The sequence below is a fragment of the Mustela putorius genome, unplaced genomic scaffold, assembly GCF_011764305.1.
Source record: "Mustela putorius furo isolate JIRA1106 unplaced genomic scaffold, ASM1176430v1.1 tig00000460_pilon_pilon_pilon, whole genome shotgun sequence".
Classification (NCBI taxonomy): Eukaryota; Metazoa; Chordata; class Mammalia; order Carnivora; family Mustelidae; genus Mustela; species Mustela putorius.
Genome location: NW_025421389.1, coordinates 18,780,273 through 18,799,810, shown reverse-complemented (window position 1 = coordinate 18,799,810; position 19,538 = coordinate 18,780,273). Strand labels below are relative to the sequence as shown.

The window sequence follows — 19,538 nt, the reverse complement described above, 5'->3', positions numbered from 1 at the left end:
TTTCCCTGCCTTTGTCAACCCGATCCCCCATTTGATCTCTAGGAGCACATTTCCCCTCGAGGCTCACTGCTGAATTGCTCCCATGTCTCCAGTTTCCCCCTTTCATCCCTGACCCCGAAACCTGGCCACAGGTCCTTCCCTTTTGTGCATGTATGTCTTTGCCGATGTTTATTTAGGCATCCCGCCGATCCCAGAGAGAAACAGTAAAATTGGCAAATACGATGATTTGGGTGCTTTATCATGGTCACTCACGGGCCCCTGTCTGGATCATCTCTCCCACTCAAGGTGTCACTGAAGTCCAGTGGACTTCCCCCAACCCCCCTCCCACCCTCCAAGAAGGGAGCTCGTTGACTTTTACTGTCCTGCCTACCTGTTTGTTCTACCATCAGCTACGAGGATAGCTCTCTTCCCTCGGGCAGTTTCTAGAGGGTTCAGGATCATGGGCCTTGGTTCAGATGGATCCCACTCCACAAACAGCCTTGTTACAGACACTAAAGAAACATCTTTGAGCCTCAGTTTCCTTCTCTAGGAAATAGAGATGACGATGAATAATCATGTCACCTCCCAGGACTATTGTGAAGATGAAATGACATAAATCATGTTGAATAAACCCTCTGCAAAAGTGACTGGCACGAAGGAAGTGAGAACTAATTTTATTCCCAAATCTAGTCCTCGAGGAGCAATTAAGGCACTGTGAGAGTTCTGAACTGTGTCCACGGCCACAAGCATGCCCACTCATCATGTGCTCCTTAAGGCTAGATAGCTCTTCTAAAACCCACACTTACGACATCTCTTTTGCATCTGTTGACATTTGTCCCCCACAGACTATAAAAAACTCAAATGCAGGGGCTGTGTCATATTTATTTTTGTATCTTGGTGACCAGCATTATCACATGACATCCATGTTTTGATGAAAGGATGAACCGTGAATGAATGAATGATTGAAGTGGGCAATCATCTCAAGGACCTCCAGACTGGTACTATGCCTGTTGCCTCCCAAATAGGAACCCTGACCCCCCCCCCCCGCTGGTGGCATAGAAATGTTCGCATACCCCCACTGCATCCAATGTGCTTTGTAAATCAGTGCATATCAGACGCTGTGCTAGGCTCTGAGATTATGGAAGAGACGAAGACATGGCCCCATCCTCAAGAGGTTTAGAACCTAGAGAGGCACAAATCATCACTATAATGCTTGCACTGTAGGAATGCTTTATGAGACCCATAAAGAAAGTGTTTATGAAGCCCAGGGGAGGAAGTGATTAATTCTGAGCAGTGGTCAGGGAAGACTTTAGGGACATTTGGCCTGAACCTTGAAGCATGTATCAGGAGTCACTGCTTTAGGAATGTTGTAGAGCGTAGCTATTGTGTTCAGAAACTGGTTTGAATAAGTAGGACAAGGTCGGAGTTCAGAGAGCATTGAAAACTTGTAGGTAGCATTTGGACTGCAAACCAGCATATCCCAAGCTTTTCGTTGGTAGGAATTAATAGCAGCAGACACCAAGCCTATACTCTTGGGGGCCTGGAGACATCCACTAAAACAGCCCACTGTGCTTAGAATGTCCTTGGTCTCCTGTTTTATTCTAAAAACACATGAATTTTGCAACTTACAATGTAACATAGGCTTGTTTATTTAAAATGGTTTTTCCACCTCAACTCTAAGTAAAATTAGTGTCCCAGAAGATGCTTCATAAATATCTAAGGGCATTGCCAATGCCTTGGCACCCTGGGCTGAGTTTGAGAGCGTTGGCTCCAGACTTCAGAGATGCTGGGCTAAGACGGGACATGATGAAAGCAGGTTCTGGGATGGAATTCTGAGCTGTCACTGGCGTTCATGGTCTCAGGGGACAGTCCTTGCCTCAGGAGGAACAAAGAATCAAATTATTGACTTTAAGTTCCAACAGTTCTTACAACTCAGCAGAGACAGTGTTCTTAAAAGTCAAGGTTTTTGATTTGCTGGAAAAATATTTTGCAATATGGAAGGCTAATACCTAAAGGAAGCTTGGCATGAAGCTGGCACTAGAAATTAGAGAGTAGAAAAATAATACAAGACCCAGGCCACATCTGCAAACCAGATTAAAAATAATAATAATAATAATAATAATAATAACAACAACAACAACACCCTGGCCAGGATAGGGAGCTTCTGAGCAGGAAAAGGATATATTAGAATGTGGAGGGTCCTTAAGAAGGAGCTCTTTACCTTGCTGGGACACAAGACAGGAGCAGATAGAACTCCTAGATTAGTTGGGGATTCTAAGAGGTAAAGAGATTTTTTTGTTTGCTTCTGGAGTTTGGAAAGCCCCAGAAATATGTGTCATACTACAGTGAAGAGAGGGCATGAGAGATGAGACAGGGAGGGAGCGACCAGTGACAGGCTTGCATTTTCCTAGTCCCACAGATATTGGAAATCTAAGTGGAACCCAGCATTAAGACCAGACACCTAACCCATTCCCATGACACATCATCTCCTTCCTATCCTCAGACCCGGACTACATCCAGGGGTGAAGTGAGAACAGAGGAAATACAGCATTTGGCTTAATTTAAAGCCAAAGTGACTGAAGTCTCAAAGTTTTTGGCGATCGGTGGAAATGGGAGCTAGGCGTAGATATCAGGTAATTTAGAAAAAACTTAAGTTAGAGTTTCTGCCAAGTGGAAAACCCTGGGGTTTGGAAACCCTTCCCCAGTCCACAGAGGCTGACGCTAGAGCTCAGGAGGGATGGAGAGGGGAGGCACACAGGCAGATCAGGCTCCTGGGGAAGTTGGAGAGGTCATAACAGGAGGCTCCACTCTGCACTGGGGACGAAATGTTCCCTGGCACAGAGAAGAGAACGGAGCAGATGAAAAGGGAAAAATAAAGAGTGAGGTCGCCCTGCCTGGGTCCCAGATGCTTCAGGGGATGCTAGGGTTCTCTTAACTAGGCTGTGTCCACTCTCTCCAGCCGCCCTTTGGAAGGAAAGGATGGGCTGTATTAATACATCCAAAGCGCCCCGTCTGGGAGATGCTGTGCAAGTCGCCATAAGAGCCAGGGCTTGGCTCCCGTCCCCAGCCACGGCAGCTGGTGCCAGTTTAAGGCAGTGGCCCCATTTCTGCCGTGGCCGAAGCCCAAACAAACACGACTCAGAAAGCTGAAAGGGCTTCCTCGCCCAGCAAAAGTCCGCATGACCCTCTCCAAGCCAAGCGAGAAGCACTAGCCTGGAACGAAGGCACCATCGCCTGGTCTCTCTCTGGCAAATTAGCCATCAGACTTCACGGAACGTAACTTCCTGCTCCAGGGAGCCCCTCCTGGGGCAAAAGAACAGGACCAGCGTGACCCGAAAGATCTCTTCCTTTACATCTTTAAATGGTTGCCAGGAATGGAGCCACAGGAACTTTTTTTTTTTCCTTGCATCTCAAACCCAACAAAGGGCAGTCATATTAAGTTGCTTTCCAGAGCGGCTCCTGGGTGATCTTTCTTTCCCTGATGTGAGTCCGTTGGCTTTCCCGTGAGCCTAAAGGAAGGAGGAGACTATGCAGCCGGCAGAGAGGGATGGAGACGCAGGGATGATGCGAGGAGGGTCATTTTGTCAGAGGCTTCTGAAACGGACAGTGGCTGTAGGCACTTTGCTTTCAAGTACAGCTGGTCCCTGACTTAACGACGGTTTGACTTCCGGTTGTTCCATTTCATGATGGCGCGCAAGCAAGACGCATTTAGTATACCGCGTCCTTGGAACCTGGGGTTTGGATCTCTTCCCAGGCTAGCGGTGTGTGGGACGATCTTCTCCCATGATGCTGGGCAGCCGCAGAGCGCCCAGTCATCCTGAGATCACCAGAGTCAAGGCTGATACACCAACAGCCCTTCTCTCTCCACACAGCCATTCCAGGGTTCACTTACAGGATAGTGTTCAGTCAATTACATGAGATCTTCCTACACTTGGTTACAAACGAGGATTTGTTCAAGATGATTTTGCCCAACCGTAGGCTAATGGCAGTGTCCTGAGCACATCTCAGGAGGGCGAGGCTAAGCCATCATGTTCAGTGTGTTAGGTGTAGTAAACTCATTTTCCACTTAGGATATTTTCAACTGACAATGGGTTTATTGGGACATTGTAAGTCGAGGAACATCTGCAGTGTGTACCAGACAGTGGGCAGTAGCTAACATAATTCTTCTCCACTTCGTTATCCTATTAAAATGCGAGAAGGATCTGGTGCTACCTTCCTTCTAATCCAGTATTACAGCTCAAACATCATTGCCAAGTTCCAGAGAAGAACCCTAACACTGGGATGATGCCGTCAAGCATGATGAGTCTTTTTGTCAGGCATCCCTTGGCTCTGGTGAGAACCACACTACCCCTTCCCCAGACCTTCCCCAATTTCCTTCCCCGCCTGGAGCTCAGTGACCATCTATCTTCATCTGCTGAAAAATGAAATGGTAGAGTGTATGGAAGCCTTGTTCCAAGCTCTTTCGTTTTCTTCTGCAGTTTCTTTTCAAAACCACTTGTTTTATTTATTCTCTCACTCAGCCCCTATAAAAAGAAATCTCCGTTAGCCACTCACAAATGCCGGCACCCTGATTCAAGGGGATTGGGTTACCGAAGGCTTTGCAGAACAATGGTTGTACAAAAAGGTAGCCGGTAAATTCCAAGGAAATTAAATACCTTTATCTTGAAAAACACAAGCTCACAATTGGGCTTCAAAGGAACATAAATACACCACCAGGCTGTGAAAATCAGGGTCCCCTTTCAAGGATGGAAAAGGGGCCAGTGGTATTGACTCACAGAATCCTTAGAGAGCAGGAAGTTTGCTGTCTGGCCCAGGGGGATGTGAGACATCTTAGTGAGAGTGGGGGTGAGGGATGGGTGGGGAGTGGACTCTGGGGTTGTTTTCCTCTCTCTCTCTTCTCAGGGGGCCCAGTCTGATGATCCCGGTTCTCTGGTTTCTCTGGAGAGAGCCAAGACTGGAAACCCGAATATGGGAGTTTAGGTAGTGTCTCAGAGAGATGCTTGCCGAGGAAGCTTCTCCCTAATCAAATCAGATTGACTGTTGAGAGATGGAGAAATTCCCAGGGGATGCCAGTTAACAGGATCAGGAACAGAGGCAAATGGTGGCCCAGTGTGTTTGCCGTCAAAGGAGGTGAGCAACCGTAGAGCCTACAGCTCAACTTTGTGCAGCTGTGGAGTCAAGGTGGAGTCAGTGAAGCATTGATTCAAGCGTTTGATGTAATGTTGTCAAGGGGAGAAGGGAATTTTCTAAGTGGAACTCACCGCCCATACACACAACCATACATCACCCCTGTCCAAAAAGAGTGACCCTCTTTTCCGGTCACTCTGGGTAGGAGGAGAGGTCCCAGGAATGAATTCGGTCGTCAGAGCGTGGGGGTGAGCTCTGTAATCTCATCCCTGTCGCAGAAGGAAGACTAGTTCTGGGAAGAGGCCGTGTGGCTCTGGCTTCAGTTGGGATCTGGCCCTTGCTGCTGGCCGTGGGACCAGGGGCACGTTACCCGACTCCACTACGTTGATTTCCTTGTCAGAAAAATGGAGGCAAACATGGTAGCAGTTTCACAGGGATTCAATGAAAATGTTTAGCCTAGTAACTTTGCTGCCAGGAAGCAGTCATAAAGGTCAACTTCATTTTTATAGAGAACATGAGCGGGGGCAGTGAAATGTATCTAGATATCACGTCTCAGCTGTAAAAACTTGGGCCACTTAACTTTCTTGAATTCCTGTTTCTTTCACTGTAAAATGCCGACAGTGGGCCTTTTTTTTTACAGTGTTTTTAATGATAATTGAACAAGATAGCAAATGTTTTTAAAAATGAGGCGCTTGAGCTCGTATTTTGATAAATTGTAAAGTGCCTCTCCCAAGCTTGTGTTTTGATAAATTGCAAAAATTATCAGATGCCTCTTCCATTCCTCTTCGACGTCGTGTCCGTTCGCCTGCTGTCACTCTCTTCCGTCACTGTCTGGAGACTCTGCTAGTCTAGTCAGGGAATGTCACGGGAAGAGTGAATGGCACGCTTTGCTGTTTCTGTCCTCGGCTGTGCACACCTGATGGGTCCCTTCGTATTTTCTCACAAGGTCGTAGAGGTCAGCTCACACGTGGTCTCGTGAAGTTGCTATTTACAGTAAATAAGTCTCGGAAGATGGGACCATTTAATATATTTGCGTGGAGGTAGGTGAATATGACTTTTGAGATAGAAAGTGCTCGAAAGTCACTTTGGTCGAAGAATTCAGGTGTCTATCAAGAGTTTTCAGTGTGGATCGCTGCACAGAACTTCAGCACACTGCCTGGTGCTCAGCTCGTGGAAGCTTCTCGAGAAAGATTTATTGATCCACATCCAAAACAAATACATGGGATCGTAGTGCCGGTCTCTCTGCTCTCTGTACCCACCTCTGTGGTTCTTGCGGCCTCTGCCTCTTTGCCTCCCAGGCTAGACCTACCCCTTGTTCAAAAGGAGCATCAATGCTTCTCAGTTGCCAATTTCCACAGTGCCACAAGGAGATATGCAAGGGGAGTACAGCACGTGACTCCAAAAAGTGATCACTTTCAGGTCAGAACTGAAGGCAGAGCAGTTGGGTGGAGATTCACATCTGCTCCGAGGTCCTCTCTTCCAGGTTGCCATTCCCCTGTGTAGTTCTAGAGACAAGGAAAGTTGTTGGTTTGCATTTTCAACTGTAATTTGTATTTGCGGGCAAGCTAGGAGTGACACCAGGGTTAGTGTTTAATCAAGAGTTTTCAGGGGGAGCTCGGTTCTGTTCCAGTTGATACGGTCTTATTGCCAGGGCATAGCTGAGGCTCTGAGACTCAGGTGTCAAGAGAGACTATCAGTCTGAAAGCCATCTGTCTAGGTGGCTTCTGTGGTGTACAGCTAAGAAGGGAAAGGGGCTGTGATTAGCCGACTCCCCCCTTGCAGGGGCTGAGGCGGCTGTGAGCGCATGGAGGGCCTGTGATCAGACTGGACGGTGTCCGTGCTCGAGGAGAGGCTGTGTGCGGCAAAGGCATTCGACTTTAGGAGAGTGACTGATGGCAGCGTTAAGTAGAACTGCTGGGCTCTCCTAGCACTCGCTGCCTGCTCCCACTCCATCTGTTTCTCAACTCTGACTATGCCAGCAATCTATTCCTGCCTCCACTTTCCAATAAGTTCCTAAAGGCACCGATGGCTTACAAGCTCGCTCCTAGGCGGGGAGGCCGCCCAGCCAGGATTCAGCACACTGGAGCTAACAGCCATGATTAACATGCTGGACCTGAAACTTGAGAAGCTGGGAAAGAAAGACCTGGGGGTGTTTCAGTGACGAATGCTTTCTCCCCACATCCTGTTAAAACCTCAGCTACTCTGAGAAGCTTTCCCAGATCTGATCAAACTTATCCCAGCTCCAATCACCTGTCTGTGTATAACCCTCCCTCATGCCCTTGCACCTGCCGGGGACCCGGTACCCTGAGTCCACGTTGTGGATTAGCCCATGTCAGAGTTCAGTTCTGCCTTGGCCAGCCACTCCGCACAGTCTGGGCCATCTGCTTCTGTGACCGGGCTATGAGCCCCCGACAAGGGCTGTCACACTTTACTATTATTTCAAACAGAATTTAATTAGGAATGAATACATTTCACAGTATGGATCCAAAGCTTTTGATGATGCAGAATTCTACATAGGAGATGTCTTTATCCTCTTACTTTCTGTTCATTCTTTGCACAAACATTTATCGGGCTTCGATTACGGGCCAGGCACCGTGATTGCAAGGTTACAGAGCTGAGCGAGACCTGGATATATCCCTCCAGGAACTCATAATATAGTGAGAAATCCAGAGATAGCAGATCAAACTAGGGCATTATTTGATGCAATGTTAGAATGAGTCACAGTGCATGATCAGTGAAATACCAAAGCCGTATATCTAACAGAGCTAGGTAAGATCAGGGAAGGCAGCCTGGAGGAAGTGACCACTCCGCAAAGCCTTAAAGGAAAGGTGAAGTTTAGCGCAGTGTGTCTGGGGGTTTCAGGTAGGCTCCAGGCAGAGGAGGGTACAGAAAGAAGACAGGGGCAACAATGCTATGTGCTGGGAACTATGAACAGTAACTAGAGATTTCTCGCAGTTAGATTTTGCATTTTGAGAAGTTCACTCAAGCAAACTTAGTGGAGGGTAGAGTTGAGCGATACAGCTGCAAGCACGAGGTCATTTCCGAGACTGCTGAGTAGTCCAACCAGGCGACAGTGGGAGCCTGAACATGAACGAGGAAAGCAGTAGCAGGGAATGAGAGAAGGGTGAGAAAGTAACAAGTGTTTAGGAGGCAAAATCAGCAGGACTTGGTACTAGCCAGTGCAGGAGGGGGAGGCAGGAGACCAAACGCAGGGAAACGAGGAGAGAAGGTGCCTTAGAGCCAGCAAAAGGCATGGAGAAGTTTGCAAGAGGACAATGTCTTTATAAAAAGTCAAGAAGGAGATGTGATTGGCAATGCCAAGTGCTCTAAGAGGTCACTTAAGATCACGACTGGAAAATTTCCAAAAGGTTAGAAACGTGATGTTCGTTGGTGACCTTGGTGTGGGTGGTTTCAGTGGTGCAAGACAGAATTGCGAGATGAGTGATGAGTAAGTGGGAAAAACAAAAGTCGATTCAGATAGAACCATTTTCTTCTTCAGCTTCCCTGGGCCTAAAAGGTTTTCAAGCATCCAAAATTATGTTTGAGGCCTGAAAAAATGTATTAGCTTCAAGATGCAAAAAAGAAACTGCAAAATTAAATTAAGACACGTTTAATTAAATATCTCTAAAATGTAACATTGTTTCGACCTCATTAATTTTTAAATTTAATATTCATAAAAACTTCATTACATTTAGAAACAATTTTGGGGGTTAGATTTTTCTCATTTTGCAAACATTCCCTTGTATGCACAATGATTGCTGAGAAATCACAGCCAATTATACATTAAATGTTGCCTGCTACTCAGTCACATCACAAGCAAAATTTTAAAAATGCATTTAATGTTAAGATATGGGTGCATTTTCTTCTACTTGCTGTTATGTGAGAGGGGGGCCTCCAAATGTATGCTTTTTTAAGGGCTTTAAAATGTCTTAAAATAGTTCTGATATAGACAACTGTTTCAAAAATCTTGGCCAGGGAAGGAAGGAGAGAGAAGGGGTGTTCACTAGACAGAGCTGGAAGGGGAAGGAGGTTTTCTTATTTTCTCTCTGAGAAGAGAGGCACGTGAGTATGTGTCTATGTGTAGGGAGAGTCAGGGGCAAGAAGAGAGTCAAAGGGTCCGGGTGATGCTGAGACAGGCAGGGAGCCCAATTGGCAGAATTGGCCCCGCTGAAAGGGCTTTCCCCTCTGCAGAAATAAGAGGGGAGGTTGAGGCCTTTCAGGGGGATCCTAGTCTTTTTTTTTTTTTTTTTCTGTTTCAAGTGCAACTATCTGAAAGTGACCAGAGAGTCTTACAGGAACTTCGCAGTCACTTGGGGGGTCTGTTTACTTGAACAGGTGGGCATACCTCATCTAGGTTATGGGGTACCATTTCTCCTTCACTGAGGCCCTCCATCCAGCCTTCTCCACAGCTGAAGTATCACCCATGGAGTTCACCCATGATGCTCAGATGTACTTCCCTCCACCCATGCACCTACTCCTGGAGCAGACACCAGAGCATCCCAGCATCTGTGCCCTTTTCTTTCTCAAGGGTCCTTTGTGTTCGCCCCACTCACGTGGGTCCTGATGTTCCCATGGTCAAAAAACTTTCTGCTCAAATGATCCCAGGTTAGAGGGGCAGGTGTTAAAATGAACCCTAACCTCCTTCCTCCCAGAAAGTAGAAATCTTCTCCAAACCCTATATGCCTTCCCTTAGAATTGAGTTTTTAAATATCCCTTTGTCTGGGGTTATTCAAAAGAGAGGATCCATAGCAGATGATTAGTGTAGGCGCCTCCCTCCTCCCCCCCACCCCCACCCCCATCCCTACATGGGCTGGGCCATTGTCACAACAAAACAGAAAAGCAACAGACATCCACTCTGAGGCTTTGTGAGAGGAAACCCGAGGCATCTTGAAATGGCTCCTGGCTACGTAGAGCTATTTTTCCAGCTCTCCAAGATGCAGAACTCATATAAGCTCATTTATAGTGGTGTATGAGGCTGGCTTTCCCTAACGCTGGCGTAGCTCCGTGTCCTACCCCTGATTACACAGACACTCAAATGTGCAAGCATTCCAGACTAGCACAGGGCGTAGGCTACCCTCCTGGCAATTTCCTGGATCAAAGTTGCTTTCAGATCTACGACGGTGGCCCCTATTGAATCAGGGTCTCATGGGCTTATGACACGCTTCTGAAGTTTGGGTTTCTCTGATGCCAAGTAAAGCATCCGGTGACACAGCTAAACTCAATGTTTGACACTGTGGAAATGAAACAAGCGTAAAACCCTACAAATATTTACTGAGTATAGGCTATCTGCCAGGGATCGTGCTTGGTGGGGAGAATACCACTGGAAACTATGCCTGACTTCAAGGAACTTCATGATGTATTTGCTCTGAAAAATACTAATCTCCAAAAGAATTTTAGGTCTGGCTAGAAAAGAGTCACCTGTGAAATGTATTTTCAAATGCAGATTCCTGGGCCCCACTCCAGAGATATGGATTCAAGAGCTCTGGTGGTGTAAGGACGAAGAGTCTGTATTTTGAACAAGCTTCCCACGTGGTTCTGATGGCCACCACTGGTCCAGAGGGATAAAAACGTTCTGTCTCAATACGTGTCTTCTTAACCTGTTGACCCAGATACAGAACTGGATTTTTTTTTTCTATCCATAGCTTGGTTGAAAAACTGCTTTATATCCAACAAAACCGGTATTGTAAAGATGGACTAAAATTTTTATGAACCACCTAGAATTTATAGGTATTTTGGTATCATGTCTCTGCAGGATAAATCAAGTTTTCCCTGACACTTTTTTTTAATTAATTAATTTATTTATTTTAGAGAGATTGAGGGAGAGAAAGAGAGTGGGCAGTGGGGGGCAGGGGGTAAGGGAGAGAGAATCCCCAGCAGTCTCCCCACTGAGCACAGAGTTAACATGGGGCTCGATCTCACGACCCTGAGATCACGACCTGAGCCAAAACCAAGAGTTGGACGCTTAACCGACTGAGCCACCCAGATACCCCTGACCCTTTTCTTAAAATCACCCTCACCTCCGACCCCCAGAAGGCCTTTTGGAGGCTTCTCACCAGACTCCTCCTTTTCCAACTCGACTCTCCCTCCCCTCTTCTACTCCAGCTATGCCACACCTTTTTTTTTTTTTTTTCCTCAAAAGAATAATTATATCTCCTGCAAGGAAGATGTGTGAAAAGCATCTACAAGACTCAGGTTCTGGTTGGTTGAACGACTTCCAGCATTTTGGTAGAATGAGTATGACTTATAGCCCTCTTATGTTATTTTGTGTTTGTTCTCACTCTCTTGCAGGACTGGGGATGGAGAATATTGGTGGAATCTTTGTGGTTCTTATCTGTGGCTTAATCGTGGCCATTTTTATGGCTATGTTGGAGTTTTTATGGACTCTCCGACACTCGGAAGCTACTGAGGTAAACCTTTGAATGGGTACGACCTGTGGTGTTGGCCGATCGGCTCACACACCTACGAAAGTCATTTCAGACAAAACCTGTGAGATCCCGGAAGAGGGGGGAGCACACACGGGACAGCGAGGCAGAAAGAGTCCCGATCCCACGGGCAAGCGGTCTGGGTTGATGCTTCATCCCTTATAATCATACCACTGCAGAAAGTGCACTTAACTCCTGAGCTTCAGACTCTTTTCCAGAACAGCCCAGGTGGTAAATACATAATGTGTGTTTTACTCACAACGAAGTCTTCTACAACTGTAATATAAGGTGTAGTGTGAGCAAAGAGGAAAAGCCCAAAGTACCAGGCTACCAGTGGAAGGGACGACTTTGGTTCTTCTGTCTTTGGTATGTTTCGCCTTACTGGTAAAGATATTTAGAGATATCCCAATTCACATAAGGCCAAGAAGTACATCTCCCTTCTCAGGGATTTTGGGTCCGTTTAATTCCCAAACCTGTAGCTTAAAAACTGGGTTAATGTAAATTTCACACAGACTGAGAAGTCTGGATAGAAGGCAGAAGACTTTATCCCATTCTTTCCCATTCTACCTCTGAGAAGGGGCACCGGTCCTGACATGCTGAAGGCATTATTTGGTTTTTAACGCATGTTCACTTTTCTCTCAGTCTCTCAACTCTGGGTCGTTGTAAGCCTCCTCCCTTACACTGGAAACACAGGGATATACATGTGCCCCTCCATCTGTGGGGTCCAGCCTCAGGCGGGGCCTCAATACAGCACTGCCTTCTGCTCCTTTTACTTTTCTGTGCTCAGACTCTTTCCCATACCCACTAGGACTTCCAAACCATCACCTGCTCGTCACATCCCTCTGTCCCTTCATGCGTAACGGTTAATTTTACTCCTGCCCACTCCCACAAATCAGGAGTGGCTAGCCCCGAATTAAAACCCCACTAAAAACTTTACCCACAGCTAAAGCCACCCCTGCAGCCACCGCAGATGCTCCTGGGTACCCCTCTGTCTCTGTCCTCATCCCACTTCCCTCGGCTACTCCAGGATTTTCCTTTTTCTCCATTTTAAGTTTACCTTTTTCTCCCTTGTATGTTTACCTCTTGCTCTCTCCCCAAAATCTAAAATTATGCTCAAGTTTATCTTCTATTTTGAAATAATAATATTGGGGCACCTGGGTGGCTCAGTCAGTTAAGCATTTGACTCTTGATCTAAGCTCACGTCTTGACTTCAGGGTCATGAGTTCAAGGCCCTTGTTGGGCTCCATGCTGGGCTTTTCAACAAAAAGTCATAAAATAGTAGCAGTGTTACTATTACTCTTGTGCTATCCTTCCCCTCCTCCAAACCAGGGGGATCCAGCTGTCTCCAGTTCCTGACCTCCCATCCAGTCCTCAATGCAGGGCAGTCTGACTCCTCCCTACCCCTGCACTGAAAAGTCATTGCTAAGAGATCTAACCCCTCCCAATAGACAAAACCAAAGAGAACCCAAGGGGCCTTACTGGACCTCAGTGTGCCCTTCATGAAGTGGACAGTTCCTTCCAGAAGCTTCCAGAAGCTTTCTCCTCCCTTGCCTTGCCTGACACCAGGCTCTCTTGGTTCCCCAGCCCCACCCCAACTTCTTCCCCCAACTTTACTGGTTTTCGTGCATTGTCCACTCCTAAAATAATGGTGCTACTTACTTACTCTGTAAGACTCAGTTCAGGGGTTCCTTTCTGAAACCTTCCCCAGTTCTCCTGCCTTCATCCTTGGATGGGAGGAGTTGATCATTTCTCCTCTTTTCCAATACCACTACAACCTGTTGATCAAGCACTTAGACACTGTATTGCAATTATTTTCATATCAGCCTCCCTACTGAACATTGTATTGCCTAAAAGCCAGGACTGTGGCCACTATCTTATTTTCGTGCAAAGCACAGTGCTTGATACATAGTTGACAGCCGATAAATGTATGTCTTGTCACATGTAATAGATTAGGCAGGTGCTATTGTTTTAGCTTTACGGTTATTACTGGAAGCACAGAGATGTTACGGGACTTGCCCAGAGTCTCTGATATTTAGTAACAGGGCTCAGTTTAGGAAGGGTTTAGATGGGTCGTATCCCATTAGATGATATTCCTTCTCTGCAGCCACTCCAGATAGAGGATCTGGTTATTCTTAAAAGCTTAAGCACCCTCAGGATATACCTCGAAAACCTCAGTGAGAACTTCTAAGAGCTAAAATGAAGAGTAAAGGCTTCATTAGCTCTTTGGCTCTAGTAGAACAACCATTCCATTGATAGAATACGAAGACTGGAAGACAGACCATGAAAGAGCAGGTTTTTTTCCTCCTGTCATCGTCCCGGAAAGCGTCCTTTCCAGCACAGAGTAGAGAACTAAACAGAGCGTGCACGTGCTTTGGAGTGGATAGGTTTAGGTTCAAATTCTGGCCCAGCTCTTGGTGAGTCAAGTGATTTTTCACAAGGTCTATGACTTCGCTGAGCCTCCCTTTCCACATCTGTGAAATGGGTAGAGTAGAAGTAGCAGCCGTGCAGGGTCATGATTCTTCACCCACAACTCTGAAACCTAAAAGGCTTGGAAAGTTCCAAATTTTTAAATATATTTTGTACAAAGTACACTGGGCGACAAAACTTGCACAGGTCTGAGGCTAGCATTAATGTTTGTGGTCTTTGTCCCACTCCGTGTAAAGGTATGAACGTTTTGCTACAGAAATGCTAATGGGCCCTTTTCCAGTTGTATTGATAAATAATTGACATACATTACGGCATAAATGTGAGGCATAGAGGGTAATGGTCTGATTTACCGATACTTGTGAAATGATCACTGCAGGTTTCGCTCGCATCTGTCATCTCATACAGATACAATAAAAAAGAAGGAAAAAAAAAAGAAAACCAATTTTCTCCTTGTGATGAGAACTCTCAGGATTTACTCTTAACAACTTTTAATGTGTTTGAATATAGGGTCTGCCCTAGACCCCACTGGCTTCGATACATAGTATAGAGCATGGGTGTTGTATAACCACTCTAAAATCTAAAATATTCTGAAACGGAGCTGGACCCGGGGTTTTTTTTTTCAGGAGGCTGTGGACCTAGAGGGTGGTGATTGCTGTTCCTTTTGTTGTTATATTGAGTATTCTTTCTAGCTATAACCACTCGACCCAAAGAATGAGAGTCTTTAGCCTGAGAACAGAATGTTCACGGAGAGTGAATTTTTCAGGTACTTGAAACACTGACCTGCAGAAGAGAGGCTATTACTTAGTAGGCTTCAGGGTATAAATCTAACAGGGATGGATGGAAGGAAATTTTAGGAAGACGAATTGTGACGTCTGTAGAGGGAAGAACTTTTTCATGGGCTCTGTCCCAACATAGTGAGGCCAGTGTCTTTGGAGGTGTGCGGCAAAGACTGGGCCACCAGCTGGCAGGGTGTGGAGCACTATGGTAAGGAGCGCGTTCAAATGCTAAGTGGGAGGTATAATGAGGGGATGGGTTGACAGGTCTTCCCAGTATCTCCATACCTACAATTATTCAATTCGGAGACTCTGCCCCCCCCCCCCCCCCCCTGGCCACCCAAGCAGATGTGCAAGGGACAGGCCAGGGACCCGCAGGGGCTGGTTCTGAGATGTTGAACTGTGACCTCCTCCTCCCTCCCCAGGTGTCTGTCTGCCAGGAGATGGTGACCGAGTTGCGCAGCATCATCTTGTGTCAGGACAGTGTCCACCCCCGCCGACGGCGAGCTGGGGTGCCTCCGCCTCGGCCCCCCATTCCCGAGGAGCGCCGGCCGCGCGGCACCGCGACGCTCAGCAACGGCAAGCTGTGCGGGGCCGGGGAGCCTGACCAGCTGGCGCAGAGACTGGCCCAGGAGGCCGCCCTGGTGGCCCGCGGCTGCACACACATCCGCGTCTGCCCCGAGTGCCGCAGGTTCCAGGGCCTGCGGGCGCGGCCGTCTCCCGCCCGCAGCGAGGAGAGCCTGGAGTGGGAGAAGACCACCAACAGCAGCGAGCCCGAGTAGCCCCGGGGGCGCCGGACACGTGCAGGCCGGGCGGGGAGGCGGGAGGGCCGGCCGGGGGCGCTGCGCTCCGCGGGGAGCCGGGACTCGTGCGGCGTCCACCCTTCTCACCTGAGCCTGGATCCAGGAGCTTGACCGAAAGAGCGCAGAGAGCCTGCCGCCCCGGCCAGACCCAGCGCCCGGGGCCGGGAGCCGGGACCACCCAGAGACATTGCACCCCAGCGGCGAGGGGACGCCCTCCCTCCTGGCCACAAGGACCCATCTTCTCCCAGTGGGCCTTTTTCTCCCGCCAGAATTACAGAGTCTGGGGTGGGGGTCCCTCCTCAGACCTGTCCAATGAATTGGTGGAATCATCAGTGGAATTTCCCCTAGGAAGGGGCCATTGTACCCTGGGTCTAGTTCTTACAGGAAAACAAATTAAACTCAACAGGGAAGTTTTTCTTTTCTGGATTTGTATATTTTTGTTAATGTTGTTTTGTTTTCCCTTCCCCATCTTCGCCCGCCCCGCCCCACTTTTCTTCTTCGTGTTGTCTCAATTCTAGCCATTTGATTTGGGGGGGGGTTGTTTTTGTTTTTTTTGGAGGGGGAGGCTGCGTTAGGCATTGGGAGTCTAAATAATCCGTTTCTTTTTCCTAAATTTTAGGACATGGAGTGGCCAGTGCATTGGATTTCAGGTGCCGACCTCTCTTTTCTGAGTGGGGGTTGGGGGCTCCAGTGAGTGTAGGAGAAGGGTCTTGGGAAAAATGAGGTGGAGAGTCTCAAAAGTCCATTAAAGTAATTTTTTAAATGCCCAAATCCAATCAATTAATGGTTTACTGAGAGAGACCTTGAAATGCCTGGGATTTCAGGGGTTACTATGTCTTCTCTTTCCCTCTCTCTCTTTCTGACTTTCACTACCACTGGGTTTGATTTGGGCTTTTGTGAAGGTGATCTCTGAAGAACAGAGACAGGGGAGGAGAGCAGAATGCATTAGGTGTCCTGGGGCATAAGGTGTCCTGGGGCCACAGAGTGGCAGTAAAACACTTTTCCCATACCCTGGCTTGGCTTCAGATGGAATGTGCTAGTCACAGGGGAGAAGGGAGGTGGGGCCCCCCTATTGGTACGGTGCATCCTTTGTCAAGGGCATCTCTTTAACCAAACTCAGAGGCTGCCTTTGAAGCCAGACGCCCAAGACTATTGTGGATTGGGTGATTTCTTTCTACTAGATGTGAAATCTGGGTGCAGGGGTGTGTGTGTGTGTGTGCATGTGTATGTGGGTGAGTGTGTACTGTGCGTGTTTATTAAGTGGAAAGAACTTTAAATAATCAAGAAGGTGCCAGGTTTTTAGGACATAGGTGGGGTCTCACAGCTGATACACCCAGGGCTGGAAACTGGGGCCTGTTGAGCTCTAACCTCAGCTGAGGCAGAAGTCCCCTCGTGTGAGTTTGAGTAAAGTATTTAACTTCTCTTCCATCTCCGAAATCAGAATGACTGATGCTTTCCAGGCTCTCAGATGGCTGCTGGTTACTGTGTTCTCTGTGAGATGTTTGCGGGGTCCAACACACTCAGCTAAGGGGAAGGGCTTCCCAGCATCTCTGTGACCTTTGCTTGGCTTCACCAGCTGGGAGTTTCATGCAGAGTTTTCATTTTCTGATGGAAAACAAATTCTATGCAATTCCTGATTGTAAACGTAGACAATTCAGAGGGAGACAGAAATAAATAGCCCCTACCACCACCGTCACCACCACCACTGTCACCTCGAAACCAACTGTCCTCACATTTCTGTTCTGAATGTACTAAAAATAAAGACATCTCTGGAAGATGATGAGCTTAATTCCATGGGTTTTTTTGTTTTTTGGTGGTTTTTGTTTGTTTGTTTTTACCATTTGGGTAGTTCAACAGCTTCCTTATGCCAGTCCTGTTAGTTAAACTGCCATCCTGGGGGCCAAAATGGGACCCTGATGATTTCCCTTAAGGACGCCGGTAGTGTCCTGGCTGACCTTTCTCATTAATTTGAATCTTTTTTTTCCCCTCTTAAACCATCAAATGATGGCAAGCTCTGAAAAGACTCGAATATTTTTTTCAAACTTGCCTCGAGTCTCGTGGATTTGGTGGGAAGGGCACCGAAGGCCGCCTGACCGCAGACCCCAGTGGTGCCCCACTGTTCTAACCCACAGCTCCGTTCCTTGCTTCCGGCAGTGTGGTCTCTACTGTCAGATCACACTGGGGCGGGAACGGATTTTTTGTTTTGATTTTTTTTTTTTAAACAACTCGTTTTTATGAGCAGGATATCTTGATCAATAGCCAACTTTTTTTAATGGATTAGTGAAATAAAAGTCCCCATGAATCATTTATGAAGTCTGTGTCCTTCACCGCGTGCAGTGAAGATAAGACTGACAGCGCTAGACAGTTTCTATTAGCTGCGGGGACGGTCGCTGTGCCTCGCCCGAGCTGATCCGTGAACCTGCAACCAACTAGTCCTCTTCCTTGGTTCGCCTCCACTTTTTATCTGTTGGTTGTCGGCTTTCTTTTCCATTCTGTATTTTCTATCTGACTCTGTATACTGTATAAAGCGGTTTTTTCTTGTCTGTTTATCTTTCTTCAACTGGAATATTTACAATAAAACAGAAACAAACCCTGAAGTGTTAGTGATGGGTGAAAGCTGTTTGGGTTTGGGAAGGATAGCTTGGTGTGTCTGACATCCAGATACGCTAAAAGCAAATAAAAATATAAACCTACTTGGTGTCTTCCCCTCCACCTGCCCTCCTCCCTCCCTCTCTCTCTCTCTCTCCACCCTCTCTCCCTTCTCCAACTCCCCCACCCCCTTTGGCCTTTGTTCAGATCCCAGAAAAATCTAGGTGGCTTCTTTCAATTTGTAGTCCTGGGAGTCTGAGCCAACCCCCCTCTCCCCCCAAACGGATACACATGTTAATGAAGTTCGGGATTCGTAGGGTTTTGTCTTCCTAAATGCACTTTCACAGAATAGCCATCAATTGATACCCGGGGTAACTCTAGTCAGATATCACCCCAGATTCCACTGGGAGCTTGAAGATTACATCAATTAAAATATAATACTTTGCTTTATTTCTTTTAATTGCCTTGCAGGGCCCCAACCGTCACAAGATCTCTACCCCAGAACCCAGGTGGGGTGTAAGTTGAGCGTGTAGACGGCCGAAAATCTTTTGGCTTCCTCTAATCCAATGGTCATAGGAGAATATTCATCCTGGGAACTTGCCAACCGGCTGCCTTATTGGTTAGGTGAGACCGACATAGCGTGATAACCAATCCACCTGGGGCCACTCTGTGAAAGTTTATTAGTTTTGGATTCCAAGGAGTTGAATTTTCTTTTGGAATCCAAGGGGGACTTCCCCATGGTGTAGGAGTCAAATACGTGAGCCAGCAAGGGCTGGGGCATTTCAGACACAGCAGATTGGTGGTTGGAGTGGAGCTTGAGGAACCATTTGTGGCTCTCCCGCCAATGGGGTGTGCACAGCAAGGTAAAATAGTCTGGAAACGATAAGGGAGATTTAATTCCCTGACTGGTGGTTCACTCTCTTGGGGTAATAACAAAGAGGCCTGTTTGGAAAATTCAGAGAAGGAATCCTTTCATAAGGATTTTGCCAAAGGCTGGTGCTTCCTATGGGGCCCTCTCAAGACAGAAATTAAACCTTTAGTTGCCTTGAGTTATGAGTGTTTTCTGTGAAAGATGACTTTCTCCCCATAGGAAAATCCCCACTGTTACCCAAAGGGTGCCCCAAGGGGGTGTCAGCCTGGTAATCCAACAGTGTGCCTCAAAGATCAGTGATGTCAAGCCTTCAAAAAGCTGTTCTCATAGAGAAAAATATATATATTTTACTTTGTTTTATTAAAAAATGCATTTATATAAATATGAGTATAAATATTTATGTATCTATATATCTACATATAAAGAGAGATATATTTTACAACTTGGTGTGGCTACTAGAAGAAAAAAGTGGGCAAGTTTTAGAACTGAAGGTGTCAATAAATCTGTTACAATTTAAAGACCAGCAGGTAAGAGAAGTTCTATCACT

At 47.0% G+C, this 19,538-nt stretch overlaps 1 protein-coding gene across 1 annotated transcript in view; it reads left to right on the top strand.

The window, feature by feature from the left end:
- The window catches only part of GRIK4 (glutamate ionotropic receptor kainate type subunit 4), a 415,050-nt gene extending 396,829 nt beyond the window's left edge, over positions 1-18,221 (top strand). Inside the window, exons 20-21 of the mRNA XM_045080424.1 lie at positions 11,395-11,513; positions 15,154-18,221. Coding sequence (XP_044936359.1) covers positions 11,395-11,513; positions 15,154-15,510 — 476 coding nt within the window. The 3' untranslated portion in view covers positions 15,511-18,221. The remainder of the gene's footprint in view (positions 1-11,394; positions 11,514-15,153) is intronic.
- Positions 18,222-19,538: the final 1,317 nt, after the last annotated feature.